At 40.4% G+C, this 16,553-nt stretch overlaps 1 protein-coding gene across 2 annotated transcripts; it reads left to right on the top strand.

Annotated features, from left to right (window-relative positions):
- Positions 1 to 509: 509 nt before the first annotated feature.
- Positions 510 to 16,553, top strand: Btg3 (BTG anti-proliferation factor 3). Of its 2 annotated transcripts, XM_032900511.1 has the most exons (5): positions 510 to 732; positions 3,678 to 3,857; positions 8,040 to 8,177; positions 11,841 to 12,048; positions 15,882 to 16,553. In XM_032900511.1, exons 2-5 carry the CDS (start codon positions 3,685 to 3,687, stop codon positions 16,119 to 16,121), a joined length of 759 nt encoding a protein of 252 aa, XP_032756402.1. In that variant the 5' UTR covers positions 510 to 732; positions 3,678 to 3,684; the 3' UTR covers positions 16,122 to 16,553. The 2 variants fall into 2 exon arrangements, with proteins under 2 accessions (XP_032756402.1, XP_032756403.1); XM_032900512.1 differs by lacking the exon at positions 510 to 732 and having other exon boundaries at positions 2,751 to 3,857.

The following is a 16,553-nucleotide window of genomic DNA, read 5'->3' on the forward strand; positions in this document are numbered from 1 at the left end:
AATGGAGACACCAGCACTGCCAGCCAAGTGTCCAGGTAAGAGTTTTACACAAGTTGTCTCACGTACAGGCAGCTAGTGGTTTCCTAGCAGGAAGGACGTGGCGAGCCCTGGGTGCCAAGCTCCCCTCCGCAGCCGCTTCACGAGGGGTGGAAGGTCGGGGGAGAGAGCCCCTCGAAGCAAGGTGGGGAGATCCGGCTTGAACTTGCCCTCAGGCAGCAGGGAGGCGGGTCGGTCCAGAGGACAAAGCCCCGCGTGAGGAGGAGTGGCCGCATTGTCTAGAGGAAGCGTCCGGCCCACCCCACCACGGGAGGCAAGGCCCTCGGGGCTCGCGCGGGAGGTTCTGCAACCTCGTGCCAGCACGGCCGTCGGAGCCCAGGCTCTGCGCGCGGCCCGAGGCAGGAGCGGGCCACGCGCACCAGCTGATAGGGGGGCGGATCCGAGAGAAGCCCCGCCCCCAGAGCGCGCGAATTGGTTCCGCGCGGCGCCGGGCCTCTCCCAGCCATCGCCCCTCCCTTCTTCCGGGCCCTGAGCCCCCCGTGCGCCGCGTCGGGACCGCGCTCGCTCTCTCGGCCACGCGCTCCGCCGCCCGCCAGTCTGGTCGGCGCGCGCTCGGCAGCGGCCCGACGACGCAGCAGCAGCGCTCGCCGGACGATACTCGGGGCGCTCGCGCTCGGCTCCCCGGCCACGGAACGCGGTCGCAGCCGGCGAGGGTGCAGCCCCGGAGCGGCGGCGGTGAGGAGAGCGGGCCGGTGGGGAACGCGGTGGCGGTGAAGAGAGCGGGCCTGGAATGGGTGGACGCGGCGGGGCCCCGGGCATCGCGGAGGGAGGTTGGGACGCGCCCGCCGCCACGTCGAAAGCGGAGCGGCGGAGGGATGCGCGGCGGCCGCGGGTCTTCGGTGGGGAGGGACGCCTCCTCGGGCGCGTGCCACGTCGCCTACCGCCCCCGGGGAGGCGACAGTGGGCGACCGGCCGGCCGGCGGGCTGAGGCGAGCCGGTTTGCACAGGTTAGACGCGGCGCGCAGGCCGTCCAGTCGCTGCGCGTGGGGGGCTCTCCACCCGCGCCGGTCTGCGGGGCCCCGTTCCGGCCGCATCTGGATCCCGCTGGCCCACGCCGCCCGGGCGGTCAGGGCCGCTCGGCGCGACCACGCTTGTCGCCCCCTCCACCTTGGCAGCGTCCACCTGAGTTGTGGTTTCTAGAAATTGCGACTGGCTTTTTCGTTACGGGGGGGGGGTTGGGGGGGTACTGCAAAGTTAGAAACTCCTAGAAGGCCGGGCTCGTGGAACAAAGTAAGAACTTGAGGAGCTGCCGCCGCGGTGACGACGTCCTGGGGTGACGTCACCAAGCGGTGTTTAAAATGGGAGCTTTGGGGGGAGTGTGGGTGGCATTGGACGCCTAAGGTTTAATGTCCCCCCCACCCCCCACCCCCGTCCCCTGTGGTGTTCATCCCCGGGGCTTTAAACCATCTGCCTTTGGTACTCCTGGAACACTGAAAAGAGGGGGTTAATTTTTCAGCTATTCCAGTCATCATTCCTTCAAAGAGAAAAATAAATACGTCCGTATGACTCATCTGTTACAAACCAAAAAGCAACCACTAAGTGGTTCTTTCCTTCCTTTATTTTTTGATACGAAGTTGAGCAAACAAGCAAATCCCCAAACTGTTATGTAGCACATATTGGCCCAATGGGTGAATGGAGATGATCTAGGAATCAGTACATTTCTCTAGTGTGAGCCTTTTTTTTATCTTGTTTGGAGTGGAGCATATGCGGGTCCATCAGCAACTTTCTCATCCAAATTGCCGGTTCGATTTCAGTGGGTTTTCTGTTGCATCCTAAGGTGCTATACGTGAAGTATAAGCTTCATAAAGTGGAAAATGCCTCACGTGTTTCAGGAGGAGGGAGGTGGTACAGCAGTTGTAGTAGACTGAAGTTGTGTGTGCCCACACACTGGTCTGTGAGGATTCTATCCACCACTTGACGGTAGAAGTAGAAGGTATATTCTAAGAGTCCGAGAGGACAGTTTGGGTATCTTTCCATCCAGGATCAGAGTGAGTAGGACACATCTCATAGCTACAGAATTTGTTTTACTCCGAGGACCCTTGTTTGCATTTGCACACAGAGTAGAAATGAGAAATGAGATCTTTAAAAAACAGGTGTTTCTTTTTTCTTTTAAAAAATTTTAAGACCAGACTGCCAGACTGTTGTCAAGCTAGTTCACTGTTACAATCAATACAGTAGGGCCTGACCTTGGCGCCCAGAAAGATGACGTTACTTAGTAAATGTTGGATCAGAATATCTCCAAGTTACATTCAGCCAAATGAATGAGCTCATCTCAAAACATTATATATATATATATTTCAGAAAAACGCCTGAACAGCCTTTGTGGATTAATCAATGATCAATCCAATTTTCTATTTTAAAAGTCCTTTGATGCAGCTCCAAAATGTAACTGATTATTTCATTTAATCTTTCTGTGAGTGATCCCGAATTGATGTTCTGTAATATGTTTTAATGCTCACTATTTTCTGTCTTAGCTTTTTAGGAAAATATACCTAAGCCTGAAAGAAATGTACAGAAAGCTCAGAGCTGAAAACTTTTCATGTGTAACAGCTTTATTCAAGAGTAATAGTTTGATCACAGCAGAAAAATAACCTTGGCCTCACTAGATCTTTGCTCCTTTTCCTCTACTCCTGCCTTTAGGCCACCTAGCCTATTTTCTGCCTGTGTAGACTTACTGTTCTGGACAGTCACATGTGTGGTTGTTTGTGGCCTCTCCACCTTTGCTTGCTGTATTTGATGCTCTCCTATCTCGTAGTACAGCTAGTGCTTCCTTTCTTGTAGTTGCCAGTTCTGTTGTGCGTGTGTGCCTGCTCTACCTGTCCAGGCAGCATTCGGGGGTATCTGGAGCCTTTCTACTTTGTCAGGAAGAAAGCTGTCCTGGACATATATGTATTTTCTCCTTTTTCATGGGGACATGTGTTTTAGATTTCTTGGGCTCATAGCTGGAATTACTGGAAATGTCATAGCTGTTTAACCTTTTGGGGTAAAAAAAACTACAAAATTTCTCCAAAATGGAACTACAGTACTTGATTTATTTTTTACTTTTTATATGTATGGGTGTTTTGCCTGCATGTGTGTGTGGCCACCACATCTGTACCTGGTGCCATCAAAGGTCAGAAGAGAGCCTTATGGAACTAGAATTACAGGTGGTCATTAACTATCATGTGGATTTTGGGAACTAAACCCAAGTCCTCTGCAAGAGGAGGACGTGGAGCCATCTCTTCAGCCCTGAGTGCTAGACTCTTGTGTTTTAAATTTCAGGTCCTTTCACGACACTTTACATTTTACTTAGAATTTGACTCGTTTAGTGTAATATTTATTACAAATTCTTTCTGATTGGGGTCTGAATTTATTTTAGTTGTCAGGAGCAATATGATGTTTCCTCACTGAACTACTGCTGAAAGCCAAGTAGTAGAATCCCAGGAATCTTTCCTAATAGGTCTCTGAGGACTAAAAATCATTGGTAATGATTACTGGCAATGAAAGACCAGTTAATTGAAAGGAAGGGGAAAGCTGTAAAGGGGCATATTTTACAGAACTTTTATTTTCCTGTATGTAGTTGCTGTTGTTGTTTGGATTGATTTGTGTTTTGTTTCTAAGAAAAAAATTTATCTTTACAGGGGCAAAATGAAGAACGAAATTGCTGCTGTTGTCTTCTTTTTCACAAGGCTGGTTCGAAAGCATGATAAGTTGAAAAAAGAAGCAGTTGAGCGGTTTGCTGAGAAATTGACTCAAATACTTCAAGAGAAATACAAAAATCACTGGTATCCAGAAAAACCCTCAAAAGGACAGGCCTACAGGTAAGGAATTCAATTGGATGAAGATGTTTGTATATTGACTACAAGGCCAGAGGGCTGAAGGATTTAGTGACGTTCTCACTTGGTGCAGATGTATTTATTGAGAAGGCAAATAGGTCATTTCCTAAAAGTAGCTGTCATACCACATTGGGGATTGTGGACATGCCTTCATATTTAAACTGGCACACTGGTTAACTTGCGACAATTATAGAAATTCCCCTTCATGTGAGCATGTTGTTATCTCTACACAACTACTAGGATTCTATCTGAAAAGCACACAACTCTGGGGTGTCATGGTATTTTGTTCTTGCTCATTTTAAAATGTGTATTTGTTGATGGAGTCCTACTGTTTAGCCTTGGGAGGCCAGAGCTATAGAGACACCAGTTCATTTCTTGTGAGTACCTTGGCTCCTGCTTGAGTAGATTTTGCTGTTATCATGGGTACTTAGGGTTCTTCATGAATCTAGAGGACCCTAATTGCTCCAAAATGAGCATGGTAATTAAGAATTGAGAGAAAGTAGTCTTTTTGTATCTAAGGTTAAAGTACATGCTTTTGTGTTTGTGTGGAAGAGGGCAGTGGTGGCACAGATCTTAATCCAAGCACTCGGGAGACAGGCAGGCAGGCAGATCTCTGAGTTTGAGGCCAGACTGGTCCTCAGCAAGTTCCGGGACAGCCAGGACCCTGTCTCAATAAACCAAAAGGAAGAGAAAATGGTAAAGTAAGATAGCTAGGCAGAGGCAGACAGAGTGGTCTGCCTTTAATTCTAGCTCTCTGGACACAGAGGCTGGTGGATTTCTGTCATTTTTGAGGGTAGCCTAGTTTACATAGTGAGCTCCATGACAGCCAGGGCTATGGAGAAACAAACGGAGAAAGATCATTAGACAACCTAACATGTTCTTGGCCCTCACAGGGATGATCTCACTCACATTATGAACCTCCTTTGTGGTATAAGCTGAGGGTAACTCAGCTATGTACCTCAAGTGGTAAGTACTGGCTTGGGGATTTTAAATCAAGTCTTTAATAACTCCACATTTCCACGAGCTTATGTTCACCACAGACTCGGCACTGAGAAGGAAGAGAGTATTTACTTGCAGTTGACTTGTATTTTGATTTGTAAGTTAAAATAAAGTAGAGTCTTTACTAAGCTGTACAAGATCAACATGCCCTGACATGCTCACTTGGTACAGATGTATTTATTGAGAAGGCAAATAGGTCATTTCCTAAAAGTAGCTGTCATACCACATTGGGGATTGTGGACATGCCTTCATATTTAAACTGACACACTGGTTAACTTGCGACAATTACAGAAATTCCCCTCCATGTGAGCATGTTGTTATCCCTACTCTGTGTTCTACAAACCAATACTTACATGTGTTGTTGTAAAAAAGGTCTTCGTTTTAGCATTTAAAAGTATAGGACTATTTGAGAAATCTAAGACTGAAGTGGAAATATAATTTTGTTGTTTCTCATTAGCCAGTTGAGTACAGTACACTATTCTGATAACTTCTGTATTTTTCATAATTTTTATTCAGAATTTCCCAGTAAGTTGGTCAATATTATGAACATAAGTAATTTTTTAGTTTTTCATTTGATTGTCTTTTTTCCCCTGTACATCTTCATTTCTGATAGTGAACAGCTTTTATGTTAGAATCCTTGAGGCTTTCTATACATGTCTAATTGATGTTGGATAGGTTCTTTTGGAAGCGCCACACTACTGAAAAATGGAAGCACTGTTAAGTTAATACAGCAAGGTCAGAGAGAGCCATTTCATTTCCATTAATTCTCACAACCTGGGAAAACCTCAAGTAAGACTAACTTGACATGCGATCAGCAGTATCATTGAGTCATTTTGAAGCTTTTTAAAATAGTTTTTTAAAAAAATAATTAGACTTCATGGTAGATTGGGAGAAAATGAGTATGTTTAAAATGTTTTCTACTTTTTATGCAAATATATTTGTAAGACAATTTGGCAATATAAGATATGTGAAAATACTCATATTTTGAACATTAAGTCTCAGAATCTTATCTGGAAACAACCAGAAATACAGACAAATATGGGTGAATATAGAGAAGTCTCTTACATGTTATAATTGCAAAAAAAAAAAAAATCAGCATTAAGTAATATACTATATTTGTGCAACTTTTTATAATCTTACATTTGAAGAACAGTTAATAAAAAAAAGTAGTTCCAGTAAAAAGAATAGCATAAAGATATGTGGTGTATCTAAATTTGCTACAGAAATAAATCACATCTAATTTAAAAGCTTAGCATCATCATTACTGTGGGGTGAGAACAAAGTGTAAAACATGAAGAGCACCGATCTTAACTGCTTTTGATGGTGTGGTGCATGGGACTTGAATTGCTCTGTGTAACATTACAGTCTGTAGGGTAGGTCAAAGAATCAAGCAACATCTTATAGATAATAAAATAATTTTTTACTCTGAATTTGCTATTTCTCATAGTGCCATTAAGAAGTGATAGGGAACTGTGGTTGAGCTTTGGTAAGAGGGTTATGTATGCTGTAGATACAATGTTGATCATACACTTTAGATAAGCTTGCTATTTCTAAGCTATACATGAAATTTGGAGTCTAGGTTAACTGGTGTGTGATAGGCAAATTCATCAAACTGACTCCTTTTTTCTCCCTACAAAGTGAAAATAATATCTAGTTATGAAATTTTAAAAAAGTTAATATGACACTATTGTATAGTACATGATCAAAAATAATTACTATATTTTAGAAACACTTTTAGTTGTTGACAGTTTCTTTTTTCAGTGAAGAATAAAGTCAGCTAATGAAACAATGTAACTATCACTTTGGTACTATACCAGTAATTGAAACACTGGTTCAGAAGTCTTCTGCTGGTTAGATCATCACTGTTACTATTGGGTGCTTGACATTGAGCCTGGGAGCATAGAAACTGAAGGCAGTTGCTGTACATCCTAAATAGTACATTACAGTGGACACTGTCATTGCCAGTTGACTCGTATTTCCGTATTTATATCTTCAGACGTGGTAGAGAAGTGAAACAATTCAAGCTCACCCAGTGAATACATTCCATAAGTAATACTAATTCCAGATTATCTTAGTTGAGTCTTAGTTGAATGCAGTAAATATATTTCATATTTTCCACTGTAGCTACTGTTTCTCTACTCAAGCAGAACGTATGTGTGGAGTTGCAGTGTTGCATTCATGCTGTTTATTCACTTGGAGAAAATACATTTTTATTTTGAGTATAAGGGGGCAACAGATTAGGCTCTGAGTATGTCGTGACTAAAGCTGCTGGCTATATTTTCTGCATTCCATTGGTCGAACATGGCATTTCTTAAATTAACTTGTAATAGGCTTTATTAATTTATATTTTTTTTCTTATTTTGGCAACTTAGATAAAAGAAAGTCCTGTATAACACAGCACATACCAAATGAAACAATGTTTTTTCAGGATTACATCTTAGTCATGAATATACAATGTTCATGGTCCTTGAGTTCCTTATTTATAGATGAAGTTAAAAGCTGTCTCTTAAGATTTAACTTTATTGCCAGGGATGTAAAAACATGCTAGTGGCAATAAAACTAGTCCCACAAAATTCCGATAATATTTGAGGCATTGGCTGCAGTCTCTTAAAGTTACAGATTTTGTCAGTTGGTCTGTAACACTCTGTGATGTCAGGGCGGGAGTGTGGCTCGGTTCACGCAGTACTTGCCTGAATACATGAAGCTTAGGACTGGCTCCATGGCGTTGCAGTAAACCAAGTGTGAGAGTTTACACCTCTAATGCGGGCACTGGAGAGGGGGAGGCAAGCATCTCACAGGTTCCAGTGACATCCTCAGCTCCATGGCGAGCTTGAGTCAGTCTGGGATACATGAAACTCCTATCTCTCTGGCCCCCCAAAGCTGTCAAGAGTTTTTGGTCCCTGTGCTTATTTGATGTCTATGTGCAGTTTAGTGGTCTCTGGTAAATTAGGAGACTGCTGATTGCTCCAGGCTCGCATGGGTTCTCTTTTTTCTGTTTTACTAGGCTAGGCAGCCTTCATGTCACCTTTCTTGCCTAAAGTTCACACTTAAGAACCCCCAGGTTCTCTGTCAGGGGATTCTGTTAGTGCTCGCTTTCACATATATTGATAGTAAGATTTACGATTGAGATTCGATTACAGCTATTACTCTAATTCTGTTTTGTTGTAGATGCATTCGTGTCAATAAGTTTCAGAGAGTTGATCCCGACGTCCTGAAAGCCTGTGAGAACAGCTGCATCCTGTACAGTGACCTGGGCTTGCCAAAGGAGCTTACACTCTGGGTGGATCCGTGTGAGGTGTGCTGCCGGTGAGTCTTCCTGGTTAGCAGCTGAACGGATTTTACTAAGTTTTCTCATGTGTCCCACCTGTGTCTCTTGGGTATTCTTGGAAGAGGTTTATGAAATTACCCTCTTACGGTGAAGAACGCTGAGACAGGTTTCCTAGAACTTTGCCAAGGATTTAATTATGTACCAAAAGATAGAATGTAGAACGTATGGACCTTGTCCTCTGCCACCATGCTTCATGCATGTGACACATCCTTTCTTCAGATAAGGAAAAGCTGAGTCCAAGTCAAGTAGCAATGTGACCTTTAGTGGGTCTCCATCGCTGCCTCTTACGTCTGCTCTCAGGTAGCTTAGTGTGTTAAAGATGCTGATAGAAATCGCTTCTGTCTCAAACAACGTTAAAAGAGTTACATGTGAAATCTATTTAAACTTTGAATAAAAGCATGTAAACTAGACATTTGTGGAGTTTTCAAAAATTAGATCAACATTCTTTAGGTGGTTCTCAGGATAATAAGAGAAGAAATAGTAAGCAGATTACAACATGGTATTATTTGTGCTATAATAGAAATAAAATAGAGTTGTAGGTGACACAAGAGAAAAAGACGACTGACTGTGTGGACGTCACTTGAGCTGCTGTGTGAAGATCACTAGTAACAAGGCAGGGAAGATGGTTTCTCCAGGAAGAAGAAACGGGATAAACTAGTAGCATGAACTCCCACATTTTCCTATGGTGCACCCATAGGGAGTTTCTCTTTGTTTGGAGGGTGCAATTTTCTTGGCCTCTCTATTGATTGTAGGGAAATTCCTTTTTTATAATCAGTCTAGCTATATACTGTAGCGATGGTCACTTAAAGATAATATCTTACAAATTTTATTCCTAATATCAGATGTTACAAACTTTAGACCTAGTTTTTTGAGGTGAAGGTTCCTTGTATGTTAATTCAGTTTCTTTCCACAAAGATCTATGGTAGATATAGTTCTCACACAAGTTGCATTGTGTATCATTGTTTTGACTGAATGTCTGTCTGTACATGCTGTGCAGGTCTGGTGCCTGAGAAAGCCAGACTAGGGCAGGAGGACCTGTGAACTGGAGTTAGAGAATAGTAAGCCTATAGCTGCTGAGAATTGAACTCGCATTCTCTGGAAGAGCAGCAAATGATCTTAATTGCTGAACCATCTTCCTACCCATGCATTTCTTCTCCTTCCTTCTCCATTTTTTTTCCCTAAAAGGCAAGGCCTATGTTGACCTGGCTGGGCTGAAATTCACTATGTAGACCAGGCTAACCTCAAAATCACATAGCTATCTGGCTCCAAGATACAATTCGTACAGGGTACTTTTTTTTTTTTGAAGATTTATTTATTATATATAAGTACACTGTAGCTGTCTTCAGACACAACAGAAGAGGGCATCAATCTCATTATGGATGATTGTGAGCCACCATGTGGTTGCTGGGATTTGAACTCAGGACCTCTGGAAGAGTAGTCGGTGCTCTTAACCACTAAGCCATCTCTCCAGGGTACCTTATAAAGGTTTTCCATTGGAATGATCAGATCCTTACTGCTCCTTGCTAGATTGTACTATGAGCAACCTCTTCTCAATGCACTGTGTAAGTTCTGTGATCTGTGAGGCAAGTAACAGCCATTACCAACTTGGTCCTCTGTATCACAGGAGCCACAGCCCAGACATACTTAGTTCAGTATTTAAGTTTGGTGCCCAGAGATGAAGGCTTTGGTTGTATGGCATACTACGTAACTAGGCAGTTCATTCTTAATGATGCCAGATAGTAAAAACCAGCTGTGTACCTATTCATAGGGTTATATATGATGACACATTTTTTTTTCTTCCAACTGGCCACTGTAAAGATGTTTTGTCGTTTTCTGAGATAAGGCCACATACCGATATATACACTATGTAGATCAAGATAGTCTCAAGCTCTAGCAGCCAACATGCCTCCACCCCCTCGGAGCCATAATGGAAGGCATGCACCACCATGCCTGGTGTGTTACTGCTTCCTTTTGGTTTTGTTTGTTTGTAATGGCTTAACATTGTAGTATGTACACTCGGATAACAGAACACTTCCAAAGAAAATATAACTGCATGAATTATGTAAGTTAACAGAGAACCCTGAGATAAGGAAACATGCTTTTTAATCCAAACTGGAAAAATAAATGTTCTGGAAATTAGAACAATGCTGATATAGTAGATATATAATTGAAAAATATCCATCTTTGAAAACAGTAACATGGAGCTGAAGAAGAGGTTAAGAGCATGGGCTGCTCTCTCAGAGGCCTTATGTTTGGATCCTGGCACCCATGCAGGGCTGCTCACAACCAACTACCAAGAACTTAATATCCAGAGGATGTAATGCTTCTGGCATTCAAAGATAACACTACTCAGTATATTCGTACCCACAAACAGAAGCATAATTAAAGTTAAATAAACTTTAAAAAAAATAACCCATTGGTATACTTGAGACCAAGATGCTATAATAAAAATTGAGATGTATTTAGACAAAGCAGTCTTCCTTGTCATATAGAATAACAGAATAACATAGCATTCTTTTTCTACTAAAGGAGCATTAGATAAGTATTGATTTGTATTAATTAAATTATCCTTGATGTTTTAGCAACACATTATTGAGAATGGAAAGTGTAAAAGTTGTCCATTATTAATTCTTATAAGGAGTTAACTGTATGTCTTTAATATTACAGTTATACAGTCTGTGGTTTTATTTAGCATGAAGCCCTCTTTCTAAAGTACTACAGAGGCAAAGATGTACAAATTAATTGGCTATCAAAGAGATCTGAGCAACTACTTCAGGCTCTTCAGTTACTAAATGCCTACCTTTGTGATGTTTATTTCTACAAAGGCAGTAATTTGTTTTCCGGGAAATTCCTTGACTTTCTGCTTTCCTTGAATTTTAACTCCATTAGTTGGCAAAAATGAAGATATACTATATATATTCTGTGTTATGAATAACTCATTCAAACTGCTAGGCATTTTTAAGAATGGCTGGATTGAGCTGGAGAGGTGGCTCTGAAGTTAAATGTACCTCTGGATAGGAAGCAGAGGCCCAAGGAGATGAGGGTGTTTGCGTTTGATCATGCTGGTTTCAACACTAAGGATTTTCCTGCTTCAGCCTGTGAAGTATTAGGATCACTGGCCTCTTAAAACTTTTTTTTAAAGGTGATCAGTTTTTCTAGAAATCTCAGGAATATAATATATAATTCAAGCAAAACCATCCTCATCCTCATCACTTTTCCCTTTAATCTTAGTAATTATCAGAAATCTTTTGTCTGTAACTATAACACAGGCCCTGTCAAAATAAATACAAGATTTTTCTAGTTGTTTTGAATAGTGGCCATTTAGAAATACAGTAGAAAAATCTTAGAAAAAATACCATTAATACCTAGCAAACATAATCAGAAGGTGGATTGCTTGTGATGTTTCAAACAATTTGTTTGATGTCAGTAGAGAAGAAAGTAGCCACTTTCCTTTATCCTTCAGTAGAGCAGACGGAGGAAAATTACACCCTACTCGTGCTTTGGATGTTAAACGTGCACAGTCCAGTTCTGGGACGCTTCCTTTATTGCCTTGGAACATTGGCATGAACAGACCTGTTTAATGGTTTTTATAAACATTTCTTGCTTTTTATATGATTGGTAAGTTTTTTATGTATACCTAGGTATGGAGAGAAAAACAATGCATTCATTGTTGCCAGCTTTGAAAATGAGGATGAGAACAAGGATGAGATCTCCAAGAAAGTTAGCAGGGCTCTTGATAAGGTGACCTCTGATTATCATTCAGGGTCCTCCTCCTCAGATGAAGACACAAGCAAGGAAGTGGAAGTGAAACCGAGTGCAGTGGCTACAACGCCAAGCCCCGTGTACCAGGTAAGACCTACCACGGCCTGTCACTGCATGTGCAAACCACAGGCGTCAGTGCTCTGGCCAGCGTCTCCAGCTAGTCAGTCACGCTGCCCACGATTCGGGAATATTCTCAGTCTCAGCTCTTCTTTTCCACACACACTAGTAGAAAGCTCTTATCCAACATCAAGTTGGCGTTCTGGGTCCTTCTCAAAAGTGAATAGGACAAGTGTTTTTAAAAGAAATACGGTATCCTCCAAAAAGAGAAGTTTAAGTTTTTATTACTTCATTTATATCTTTAGGTTATTTTTCTTATTATTCTTCCTCCTTTTTCATCATGAAAGAGAAATTTAACTGAATTATATTTTGGCTAGTTTCTTATGTAAAAATCAAAAGAAGATTTCCCTGTTGCTCTGACCATGAAAACATCTTATAGCAAACATTTATTTACTTTCAAGGAATTTGATTAGCAATATTTTTTAAAATGCCTTACAGGCTTGCCTAAAGCCTTATTATTTTTTTTTTATTTGATTTATTTTTATGAGTACACTGTTGCTATCCTCAAACACACCAGAAGAGGGCGTCAGATCCTGTTACAGATGATTGTGAGCCACAGTGTGGTTGCCGAGAACTGAACTCATGGCTTCTGCTCAGCCAATGCTCTTAACCAGTGAGCCATCTCCCCAGCTCCCTAGCAGTATTCTTAAACAGAAAGTAATTGTTTTACTTTTGTATTTTTTTTGTATATTTGAAAGTTTACCTTCAATCCTTAGTCTAAACTAGATGTACTTTAATGTGACAAGTTTATGGTGAGATCAAAGAATGGTTAAAAACCTTGTTCTTAATGATTAAGAAGTTTTTGAGTATGAAAAACTATTAACTTTCAAATTTATGTAACGAATATTTTGCCATTGAAGTGTAGTTTTTTCCTTTTGCTTATGTAATTGTCCTTCCTTAGGTTAATACAAAGATTATAAAGGTTATTGCATATTAGACGTATAGGTCTAAGTTTTACATAGGCTCCTTTTTATAAAACTGCAGACTGGTCTCAAACTCACAGAGACCACCTGCCTCTCTCCTTAGATGATAGGATTAAAGGCACGTACAACATTCTTAATAAAAAGTAATTTATTAAAACAAAAGCCTCCAAAACTTGTAAATAAACTAGTGGAATGTTGTACAGTAGAATTGTGACATTCCCCTCCATCTCCAGCTCCCTCCTGTGCCTTTCTATGGCTGTTTATTACTGGGCTTGGCTTTCTCTTTTGCTTTGTTTTAAAGAGTGGTTGCTTTCTAGACTGTTTTTCAAGTCTATGGCATAAATATTTAGGGCATTTTTATCTGTATGTTGAGTTATACATTACAAATTACCTTTATTGAATTTCCCAGAAATCACCTAAATGTGATTTTAACTCAATTTTGTTTTTACTCATCAAGAACACAAGTCCCAAATAACTGCTCTTAATTGTAAGTAAAACTGACCTTTAAGTTTAAAATCAGTTTACATTTTCTTTTAAACCAATTGACATTTATCTTTACCCATCACAAAAGAACATTAGAATAAAAGTGTGGAAATTAAGGTAGCTTACATGTTTTTTTCGAAATCATTTCTCTTTGGCAGTCCACTCCACAAGAAAACATTTCACAGAAAAAGAAATTACTGCTGTCTAAGCCCTGTGTAGAAAGTTGATATAGTTCTACTATTAATGTTTTGGATTTTTTTTTCTTTCTTTTTGTAGTAAGAGTAGTTTTTAAAGTATGTTCTGGAAACAAGTCCTTCATACATAGATGTAATGAGAATATATACCTTCTGTGATTTAATCTTTGATGATAAGAATCTAAAGGGGGATTGTCAAATACAGACAAAAGCATTCAGAGCTCCTGTCAGGGGGATCTTTATTCTGTAGTGTTTCCAGAAACTACTTAGAGTCAGCTTTCAATCTTCCCCAAGTTGGTCTGTGGACTCAGCTTAACACACTGATTCTAAAGTTTTAAGAAACTAAAATTTGAGGGCTAACATAAATATAAAACTTCTGTACATCAAAATTACTAATAGTTTAAGGATATACAATATATCATTGGAAAAAATAAATTATGAAATAAGCTCACTTTTATACATTTGCCCTACTCACCAGTCCACAGCAGAATACCAAAGCAGTTAGGGTGGAAAGTCTTGAATAGGTTTAAAAAGGAGGAAAAAGGCCAAAGTGGGTCTAAGTGTTGCCTGATAGCATGCACCAAACATGGATTTGGGATGATCACAGCTCCACATATAAGAAAACTTAATTTTTAAAGGTATATGTATGAAGAAATGTGAAGTATCTTGAAAATGTCTCCAAAGAGTTACAAAAATTGATTTCTATCTAAACTAAATGTTTTTAATCACAAAAAGGAAACATTAGAAAGTGAATGACTAAATCCCAGAAAGTATATTCCCATTATACTATGTGTTATGAACTTGTTTTGAGAACATAAAAACACTCCAAAAAATTAATAGGCCTGGTGGAACAGCAGGAGGATCTCAGTGCCAGCTTGGGCAGATGAGAGAGACCAAGTCTCAAAATAAAAACTGGAAAGGGGAACTGGGCAGTAGCTAAGGGAACAACAGTTGCCTCATATGCACAAGGCTCTAAGCTCTGTCCCCAGCATTCCAACAACAGCCACAGCAATAGCAATAGTAGTAAAACACGAATAACCTAAATAGGAAGTAGGCAGAAGTTATAAATACTGTACAAATGGCCAGTGAACACAGGAAAAGGTGTTAGATTCCTGTGTCTTCAGTGAAACACAGATTAAAACAGTGAGACATGACTTTTTCCAAGTTAAACCATCTAGCAACTCATCTTTTAGTCAAGAACAGAAGCAGCCAGATCTCGTAATGAGTAGGAACTGCTGTGACCATTTGAAAAAACTGACATCCCCATCTATTCTACTAGTCACCACACTGCTGCTACATGTTAAGGAAAATGAAAATAAGGATCTTTAAAGCCAAATGTAAAAAAGTTCTAGTGAGGGGCTGGAGAGATGGCTCAGTGGTTAAGAGCACTGACTGCTTTTCCAGAGGTCCTGAGTTCAACTCCCAGCAACCACATGGTGGTTCACAACCATCTGTAATGGGATCCGATGCTGCCTTCTGGTGTCTTTGAAGAGAGCAACAGTGTCCGCACATAAATAAATCTTTAAAAATAAAAAGCGTTCCAGTTGTGTTCACAGGCACAAACATAGAACCTCCTTTTCAAAATATACACAAAATTGGTTCATGTCATCGTACCATCTGAATTAAACGCTCTACAGAATCTTAACTATTGAAAGCATCCCACACTTGAAGAACAGATTAGAGCTAGAGAATCGCAAACTTAGAGTGCACTGTTCCAAGCAAAGAATTTGAAAACTGCTGCTGAGATTTAAATAATGTGAACTTGGTGTCACCTACCTGATGTAAGATTGTTTTTAAGATTTTTAAGATTGTTGGCCAAGGGCTAAACAACTTACAGCAGAATGGTCTGGAAAGCTTTATCAAGTAGACCACAGCAGGGGTGTGAAAAATTTGTGCTTTAAAGCTCCCTGAGTGACTTCTTACTTAAACCTATCCTTAGGAGTGACTGTTACGTTGTGTTTGCATCTTCGATGCTCGGAAGATTGTTTTTTATTAGTCTTTTTTCTTCATTTCAGAAAGTACATGGGAGGTATTAATGGGATGCTGGCTTTTGTATCTTAACATTTAAATGTAACCATAGGGATGTTCTCTTAGGGTATGTGGTAGGTTTGTGCTTAGTAAGTGGCCTGAAACGACTTAGTCTTTACTGACAAGTAGATTATTGTTTTCTTCTCAATTTATGCAATGCTTTCTCTTCCTACAGATTTCAGAACTGATATTCCCACCTCTTCCAATGTGGCACCCTTTGCCCAGAAAAAAGCCAGGAATGTACCGAGGGGGTGGCCATCAGAGTCACTACCCTCCTCCTGTTCCATTTGCTTATCCAAGTCCAGGAAGGAAGAATAAAGCGTTCCGCCCAATTCCAGTGACATGGGTACCTCCTCCTGGAATGCATTGTGACCGGAATCACTGGATTAATCCTCACATGTTAGCACCTCACTAGCTCATTTGATTGTGCTGATGTTATGTTGATAGAAAGGAAGAAATGCCTTCCTAGATACTAAGAGTTCATACTTGTAGTGAAGTCAGATGGACAAAACCATCAGACTTATTTTTATAGAAAAGCTATTGAGAATAATCTTTCTTAAAGTATATATATATATGCACTTTAGATATATTGATATAGTTTGAGAAACTTTATTAAAGTTAGTCAAGTGCCTGAGTTTTTAATATTGGACTTGAGTATTTATATATTGTGCATTGACTCTGTTGGATACAAAACACTGTAGGAGGGCGATATGTTCTAGCACCTTTGAGCATTTACTTTATGGAGAATATGTAAGTTATTTATACAGAAGGACATCTATTTTATGTCACATAGAAGAATTGTGTGAAATCATGTAGTTGCAAATAAAAAGTAGTTTGAGGCATGACA

Source organism: Rattus rattus, chromosome 4 (assembly GCF_011064425.1).
Source record: "Rattus rattus isolate New Zealand chromosome 4, Rrattus_CSIRO_v1, whole genome shotgun sequence".
NCBI classification, from domain to species: Eukaryota; Metazoa; Chordata; class Mammalia; order Rodentia; family Muridae; genus Rattus; species Rattus rattus.

What these genes read in the sequence shown, in the direction of transcription:
- Btg3 (XM_032900511.1), top strand. Translation starts at nt 3,685, where the DNA reads ATGAAGAACGAAATTGCTGCTGTTGTCTTCTTTTTCACAAGGCTGGTT. An exon ending in TCAAAAGGACAGGCCTACAG is followed by an intron (nt 3,858 to 8,039) that starts GTAAGGAATTCA and finishes GTTTTGTTGTAG; the next exon opens with ATGCATTCGTGTCAATAAGT. An exon ending in CGCCAAGCCCCGTGTACCAG is followed by an intron (nt 12,049 to 15,881) that starts GTAAGACCTACC and finishes CTCTTCCTACAG; the next exon opens with ATTTCAGAACTGATATTCCC.